We start from the raw sequence: 8,999 nt of genomic DNA, 5'->3' as shown, positions 1-8,999 counted from the left end.
TTTTATGGGAGTCTCGAATTTCTCGAGTTCGATTAGTTTTTGAGTTTCGCAAAAATTTCTGTTTCATTTGTATGAGAGTCCATATCCCCCTACCACAGAAGTGAGAGGTCTCTAACTATCATAAAATAAATTCAAGACTCCAAAATCTCCCACATGCCAAATTTGGTTCCATTTGCTTGATTAGTTCTCGAGATAAGAAGAAATTTGCATTTCATTTGTATGGAAGCCCACCCTCTTAAAGGGGAGATGGGTCAGAACTCGCTTTCTAAAGAGGAGAGAGGTCTCAATTCACCATGGAAAAAAATCTTGCCTCCAAAACCACTTACATGTCAAATTTGGTTCCATATGATTGATTAATTCTCGAGTTATAAGGAAATTTGTATTTCATTTGTATAGGAGCACCCTTCCTAAAGTGGGGAGGGGTCCTAATTCACCATAGAAAATATTCTTGCCTACAAAAACACCCACATGCTAAATTTGGTTCCATTTGCTTGATTAGTTCTAGAGTTATGAGGAAATTTGTATTTCGTGGTATGGGAGCCCCTCCCTCCTAAAAAGATAAGGGGTCCTATTTCATCATAGAAAAAATGGTTGCCTCCAAAAACACCCACATGCCAAATATGGTAACATTTGCTTGATTAGTTCTCGAATTATGAGAAAATTTGTATTTCATTTGTGTAGAAGCCCCTCCTCTTAAAGTGGGGAGGGGTCCTAATTCACCATAGAAAATATTCTTGCCCTTGAAAACCTTCACATGCCACATTTGGTTCCATTTGCTTGAATAGTTCTCGAGTTATAGGGAAATTTGTATTTCATTTGTATGGAAGCCCCCCCTCTTAAAGGGGAGAGGAGTCATAATTCCCCTTCTAAAGAGGGGAGGAGTCTCAATTTACCATAGAATAAATTCTTGTCACCAAAAACACCCACATGCCAAATTTTGTTCTATTTGCTTGATTAGTTCTCGAGTTATGCAGAAATTTGTGTTTCATTTGTATGGAAGCTCCCCCTGTTAGGAAGGGTCATCATTAAAACCTTTCCTGGCCCCAAAAACCTGTACATGCAAATTTTCACGCCGATTGGTTCAGTAGTTTTTGATTCTATAAGGAACATCCCGACAGACAGACAGACAGAAATCCATTTTTATATATAAGATTCCGCGGGTTGCGTTTAACGCCTGGTTGTCAAAATTTGGTGCGTTTTGTCCACTGGTTTTGGCGTTTTGTCCCACGTAATGATTTTGACTCATGCTAAAAATAGTCAAAAAAAAATTCACCAGGAGTAAGTGCAAAAAAGATCTCAAATCCTTCTAGAAGTTGAAAAACGTGGAACAAGCACATCATTGCTCTACAAAATGATGTTTTGCTTAAGCGGTGCGTTCTGCAACACTTTACCCTTAAAGGATTCAACTGCTGCTGACTGCAAGTGTAAAAACAGACATTCTCCTTCCAATTACATAGTTAGTTTCGATTCGATGGAGAGCTTGTGCAACGCTCCCTTCTAGCGATATTACGAAAATACTACGAACGACTGCGTGCGTTCGAACTAATTAGCGCTATTAGGTGCAATTTGAGATGAAGATGAATTTATTTTAATGTCTGTTATTTTAATGAGATTGCACGAAGTTGTAATAAAAAGTGTTAACCACTAATAATGCAATCATTTGAATGCATTCTATTTTGGAATCCTCCAAAAACCAGGAGAGTACTTGGGAACCGCGTAACGCATACGCATACGCAATTCGTCATAATTTAACTCACTGAGCCGAACGTAAAACAAATAATGACAGGTTGCGGAACCACAAGAGAAGAACATTAGTAACAGTACCATCAATCACTATTAACCATCCCTTTAGCAGGCAGCCATGTTGGTAGCCGCCAACATCCCAGCGCGTACAGAAATTAAATCTCGAGCAACATGTTAAAAGCACCGACGACAGATCTTTCAAATATCTGCCCTATCAACTATTGATGGGAGTATAGAGGACTACCATGGTTGCAACAGGTAACGGGGAATCAGGGTTCGATTCCGGAGAGAGAGAGCCTGAGAAATGGCTACCAAATCCAAGGAAGGCAACAGGTGCGTAAATTATCCAATCCCGGCACGGGGAGGTAGTGACGAGAAATAACAATATAAGGCTCTTTTATGATGTCTTGATATATGATAATTGGAATGAGTTGAGCATAAATCCTTTAACAAGGATCAAGTCAGTGTTAAAAAGACCAATTTGCAAATGAGAGATTTTCGTCGCCCTCTCTTACGCTTATTACGGCGATGCAAGTGCATTTAAAAGCATTTGCTTTGCATGCAACTATTGCTGGTAAACTATTGTTAGTATAAATCGTTAAGAAAAATTGCAAGAGAATCCCTCATTTGCACATTGGACATTTTGACATGTTGCTCGTGAAATAGTATTTCACGGGTCCGTTTCATTTTAGTTAGCAGCTTGATTTGAGCTCGCTGTCAAATTTTGGGCCTACAACATGATGCCCCATATATATATTGATTCAACTTATAGCTTTCCCGCGTACTCATTCCCGTATCTTGCGTTATGGTAAATTCGAGCACGCGGAAAAGCAATGTCAATATCAGCAAATAACGATGACAAATGTCCAAATCGATGTAATATGTTCTACTGGCACTACACTGGCAGCAGAATACAATGAAATTTGATGAAGCTCGAAGCTTTGTTTATAAACCATTTTCAATACAATTTAATTCCTTCATAAACACAAGAAAAAAAACCGCATTTCAAGGTCATGACTAAAATCACGATTTTGGTCAATTTCACAGGAACGGAGCCTTTCTCAGAAGACCCGCGCTGAGAAACGCGGACTAACACGCTTACGGACGAACAACGTCACACGCAGTACCTTGCAAGTCGTAAGGGCCTGCATAGTGTCGTTGTCCTAAAAGTAAAAACACGTTAGATTAAAACTTCTCGGTCGGTGGTTTCTACAGTAGGTGGAGGAAGAGGCACAATTTGTGTCTAAAAATAGCCCAACCCATGTCGCTACGGTTAATAAGGGGGGTTGTGCAGACTTCTTTTGTCCAGCGCCTCTATGGTTCAAAGGTACACGGGTACCAGCGAGCCACACGCCCTAGCAGGTGTTGTGGGTTCAAATCCGGTTATAATCTCTGATTATAGCTTGGTTCGACCCATGCACCTTCCAGCATTGGACAAAAGATAGGAGTCACAACGGCAACTTGTTAAGCGTAGCTACCTGTAACCCCCCCTCCCCCTTCCGTTCCACTCTTTCCCTCCATTCCCAAAAAATCCTTCATTACTTTTCCTTACCGTCCCTCCATCAATTGTAGAATCATCGTTTAAAAAAAAATAATAATAGTATATGCCTGACCGCATTTCAAGGTCATGACTAAAATCACGAGTTTGGTCAGATCGACTTGGCTGTTTGACTCAACAGCTCGATTTAACTGCTCGAGTGGACTACTCGACTAAACTACTCGATTTGATTGCTCGACTCAACTGACAGCTTGATTTAACAGTTCGACTAGACTGCTCGACTTAGCCACTCAACCGGACTGCTCGACTCAACTGTTTGACTTAACTATTTGATTCGACAGCTCGACTTAACTGCTCGATTCAGCTGCTCGACTCAGCTGCTCAACTGGACTCAACTCAACTGCTCGAATGAACCGTTCGACTGGACTACTCGACTCAACTGTTCAACTCAACCGCTCGACTCAACTGCTCGACTCAACTACTCGACTCGACTGCTCGACTCGACTGCTCGAATGAACTGCTCGAGAAAAATAGCAAAATTTCATAAATAAATACAACTAATATTTGAACTGGGTCGAAATTTCTTAGTGGAAGCTGCTCAACTGGACTACTCGACTCGACTGCTCGACTCAATTGCTTGAATGAGCTGCTCGATTCGACTGCTTGAATGAACTGCTCGACTCAACTGTTCGACTTAACCGCTTTATCCAACTGCTTGACTAAACCATTCGATTCGACCGCTCGGTTTGACTACTCGATTCAACTACTCGACTTAACTGCTCGATTAAACTGCTCGACTGGACTGCTCGATTTAGCTGCTCGACTTGGCTGCTCGGCTTGACTGCTCGACTCGACCACTCGATTCAACTACTCGACTCGACTGCTCGACTCAACTGCTCAACCGGACTGCTTGACTGAACAGCTAGATTTAACTGCTCGACTAGATTGCTCGATTTGACTGCTCGACTCGACTGCTCGACCCAACTGCTCAACTTGATTGCTTGTCGCGATATTATATGATCGGTGTTAAATCAGACCGGACCAAGTCGCAAAATTTTAAAAAATGAGTTAATAGCAAACGATCAAGAATTTTCTAAGCAACATTTTACTATAATCAGACTTCATAAATGTTGCAAACAACCAGAACTTTTTATTCAGTTAAATAATATCCAATACGACCATAAAATCTATTTGTTTAAGTTTGCGGCTATGACTCTTTTATGTACAACATCATAGAGCTATATATTATGCAATATAAGAACTCAAAGAACTAATACAAAGATTAAACATGGAATGTATTCGTAGTTTTCGGAATTCTGAAAAGACATTTATATTTTCCGGATCGTAAAATTCCGGCTCAACTAGTAAGTAATGAATATTACTGCACACTGCAGTGTAGGCAACGCAGGCTGACAAAAATTTTCTCTTTTCTGATTGAAATTCGGTTGTAAGGTTCCAAGCGAAATGAAATATATTTTTCACGCTAGTAAAAATGTTGAAAATATCTTGTATGGATTTTACGCTTGAAACTCTATAAAGGGCTTAAACGGAAACGAATGCTTTTGCCACGGGTACCCACCTCGATTTGGGACGGCATCCGCATAGCAGCGCCTACTATCGTAGAGCCGCGCGTGCACAAGGAAAATGGTTTTTTGTCCTGGAAAATCCGTTACGTTGAAAAAGTAGCTGCCAACAGGAGTGGCAGGTAGCATTACAGATTTTTTGCTGCTATCCATTCCTCCCCAGACCAAATCCTCATTTTGACCACGGCGAACGCTGTTGGAGAGAAATAAGAAAAACATACATTCAAGTTCAATAATATCGCACTACTCTACACGTTAATAATAAACACAAGTGAATTAAAAATATGGTGCGATTTTTCTTGTTGCAATTACACGCTCAGCACTTTTTCGCCCGAAGTAGAACTGTGCATTTAGACAAATGTGAGCAAAGACACGTACACCTAACTATCACCCGGCTGATTTACATTTGCACATAGATATTTTGAAAAATCACTCGAAAATGCCCTATCGATATTGAAAATTTTACATTTGTATTATCAATACAAATGTATTTAACCAATAACATAAACATTAATACTCACGTAATTAACACGTGGTCTAGTTCGACGTCATCCGGCAACTCGGAATCGACGAAATCTCCTACAATCCAGTTGACAGCTAACTGATTATCCGAAACATACGCTTCGGTACTTATATTAGGCAGGCTCCGTTCGTAGTAGCAGGAACAAACCTGTTCCACGCACTCTGAAAATGATTTCATGTTGTAAGCATGTTTCTAATAATAGCATTTGACTAACAATTGCAACTCTTTTATGCAAATTTTACTGCAAATCATAACCAACATAACCAATAACCTAATGTCATGCTAAGTTTATATAACTTGTTTTCGAAAAGTTTACCCGAGCAGGAGCGAAGAGCAAAATAATTTAAAAACAATATCAAACTGTGTCATAATGCTATATTTTGTTATTGAATAGATATGGAGATACATTGATAACACATTTTGTTATTGGGTAGATATATAAAACAGTGGTTGTAAGATGAGTCTAATAACTGATTTTGATATCATGTCATATTATGACCACAGACAAACAGACATAACTCTTGGAGAAATATCAACAAAAATTATCGTACCTCACTTTTAGCTTGAACACTAGCACCATCTATGATCGACATTCCCAAATATTAAATAGCAACATGGGTATCCCTCGAAGTAGCAAGTATTTTTTATTGGGAATTCCCGTTCTTTCGTAAAAAAGCGCCACTTTGACCAAACCGGAGACATTCCCAACTAAGAATAAATTTGAAATGACGGTTTAATCGGTACGAAGAATGGAAAACGAGTGTTATGTCTGTTTGTCTGTGTTATGACCTTAAAATGACAATAGATATATTTCATAAAATTTTATTTTATTGATTAAAGAGTTTTTAGATTATAAATATTTTATAAAAGGATTTTTTAATATCTCATATGCTACTGCATTTGTTATTCAATACCTTAATAATACTAAAATATGTTATTCCAAACTCTGAATATAGTCATGTTATTGGTGCTTTGTTATTCAAATAACAAAAGTAGTTATTCTTTTGGCCTTAAAGGAGCAAAATTTTGATATTATTTTTTGTCATTTTACCAACTATGTCAGCCAAAACAAGATCAAATTTTGATATGAGTTATTCCATTTCCATAACATATTTTGATATTATATTGCTCTTCGCTCCTGCTCGGGTACTTTGTTCTTTTTATGTTTACACTGTGGTTTTAAAATACTAAATCCTGGTATAGACCTTTCCATTTATGTATGTGTTGGTGCTTGAAATGAGGCAAATTTCATGTATATATACGCGTATTTCGTATTCGCTAGTGTGGGTCCTTGAGCTGTCAGAAAGCTCTATATTAAAAACATGTCTAACTAAAAAAAGTGTTTTTTGTTTTGTTATATCCAACAAAGTCCAGTCCAAATACTTACCGGGAACCTGGTAAATCTCGGTAAGAGATTTGACATAGTCTAATGGCTTAACAACTACCTCGTACGTGCATAGTGCCAAGATAACGCACTCGTGCTTATGCAAAACGTGTGGATCTCGTGGTATAAGTACCGTTGTTTGCTCCTGAAAAGTAAAAGTTAAGATAAAAAAATCGTCAAACGACTAGTTAAAAAGCAAAGCGTAACGAGTGGCAACTAAAATTTTGGAATTTTTCCGCGGCCTAAGTGTCAACAACAAACGAGCTCAGAGAGAAATGACAGCATGTATGTGTTAGCTCTCTCTTTTAATATTATAATATTTTTTGTTTTATTTATGCTTACCCAGTTTTGCTAAAAATGACGTCGAAACAGAAATCTTGGCAAAAAGTATACGGTACAACAATTAAAAAGCAAATATGTTGCGGTTTCGACTGTTTACCATATCCTCAAATGACCAACAACTATTCGCAAGCAAGGTAGTGGAAGACCAGACAAAATTATGGACGCAGAAGGACATCGTTCTTTTTCTCGTTTCTTCAACAACAAGCCCTCTGGTTTGGCTATCAATTAAGATGCACCAGACGAATGTTTGAAGAAAAATTTGATCCCGTTTCTACAAAAACATCATGCAGATGGACAATACGTGTTTTGGCCGGATAAAGCGTCATTGCATTACGCAAAAAAAAACACAATCGTTCCTAAATAGCCATTCGATCCCATTTTTACCCAAAAACCACGACCCGAAAAATCTGTCTCAGTGCGCCCAATCAAAGATTTCTTCGGGATTTTGAGTTCCTTGGTGTACAAAAATAACTGGAGAGCCACGAATTACAAACAGTTGATTGGTAGTATCAAGAGATGCATTCGCAAAGTTGACATGATGGCCGTACAACGCTCCTGTTTCGACGTCAAACGAAAGCTTCGCCGAACAGCCGATTACGGACCGTTTTCAAATGTACACTTTTTTTTTTCAACAATGGATAATGTATCTTTTATTTCGGTAAATGAGATTTTCTTCATGTATCTTTGCCTTTTTTTTTTTGAGAGCTTGAGAAAAATATTCCAAAATTTTAGTTGCCACCCGTTAGGTGCTATATTTCGTTTGATCTCCTGTTTTTATACGACAGACTTCGCAGCCAGCCGTTAGAGAACAGGATATTTTCAGGACTTAAACCTGACTAAAAGTAAATTTGAATGCTATCATTTTGCAACTTTCATCGGTCCTGGTCAATAACTGAGTAGCAGCACACGGGCGGTATCCTATGCTAATGCAAATTGCAAGACTGTTGAATTTCTTTTCACCAAATCACGAATGTTGAGTTTTAAATCGTTCCGGCTGCACTGTTTATCAAAATTTTCAGATTTTCTGGAAGCATTGCACAACAGATTTTGGCATATGATTACACAGGTCTGCATCAAAAAACTGCATATGATTTTTCAACTGATTCTTATAGATTTTTGTCCACTAAATTCAGAAAAAATAATAAAAATTGTCCGTCACGTTACGTTTTCATGCAATACTTGTTGAATAATCTTGAAAGTTGGTTTTAGACACATTCCACGCGCATCTATCCCATGAGAGCAAATTTTGAAAGCAGTAATATTAAAAATATTTGTATGTAGTATGTTCAAACATACTATAAAGCTTACAAAAATCCTGAATTGCCATATTGATTATTGACAATTCATGCTAAAATGCACCTTACAAGTGGGAGGTTAACAATATAGATTTTTTCATCATTTAGAAAAGGCTGAATTTAATTCTCTGTGAATAGTTTTAAGCCAAAATAATTTAAAACTGTATATCGTCAAAGCATGTTTCATTACTAGGCTAACATTTTGTTCATACAGAGTTTTTTGAAAAATGAAAGCATTTTCCAGATTAGCGGCTTTTAAAAACAGGTACTTTTATAGTGGTGTCCCGCAACGAAAATTTTGCATTTATTTCCATATACCAGAGAATATAAATCCGAATTTTTCGAAACTATGGAATTTCTTTAATCATATATGTACAATCAAAATCGCGCTGTGCTTGACTTTTGATAAGCATTTCTATGTAAAATAAAATAGGTGCTTCAAAATGATGCCCCGTAACGTTTTGTTTAACGCAAAAAGTAATTGAATGAAAAAGCACTTATCATGATCATCATGATTCAACTAATCTTTATCGATGGTAACAAATTTATTATTTTGATGACCGAATGCAAGTAAATATGTATTTACTATAAGTATGTATAAATATGATTGCAATATAATAATATATTGTAA

The 8,999-nt window shown here is 37.6% G+C and overlaps 1 protein-coding gene across 2 annotated transcripts in view; it reads right to left on the bottom strand.

Annotated features, from left to right (window-relative positions):
- The window catches only part of LOC128742703 (platelet-derived growth factor receptor alpha), a 123,440-nt gene that overhangs the window by 70,624 nt on the left and 43,817 nt on the right, over positions 1 to 8,999 (bottom strand). For both annotated transcript variants that reach the window (XM_053839142.1, XM_053839143.1), the window contains exons 5-7: positions 6,735 to 6,876; positions 5,346 to 5,508; positions 4,821 to 5,017 (exon numbers count right to left, since the gene is read on the bottom strand). In XM_053839142.1, coding sequence (XP_053695117.1) covers positions 4,821 to 5,017; positions 5,346 to 5,508; positions 6,735 to 6,876 — 502 coding nt within the window. The remainder of the gene's footprint in view (positions 1 to 4,820; positions 5,018 to 5,345; positions 5,509 to 6,734; positions 6,877 to 8,999) is intronic.

The sequence above is a fragment of the Sabethes cyaneus genome, chromosome 3 (assembly GCF_943734655.1).
Source record: "Sabethes cyaneus chromosome 3, idSabCyanKW18_F2, whole genome shotgun sequence".
Lineage (NCBI taxonomy): Eukaryota > Metazoa > Arthropoda > Insecta > Diptera > Culicidae > Sabethes > Sabethes cyaneus.
Note: the sequence above shows the minus strand (reverse complement) of the source record. Positions and strands in the feature narration are given on the sequence as shown.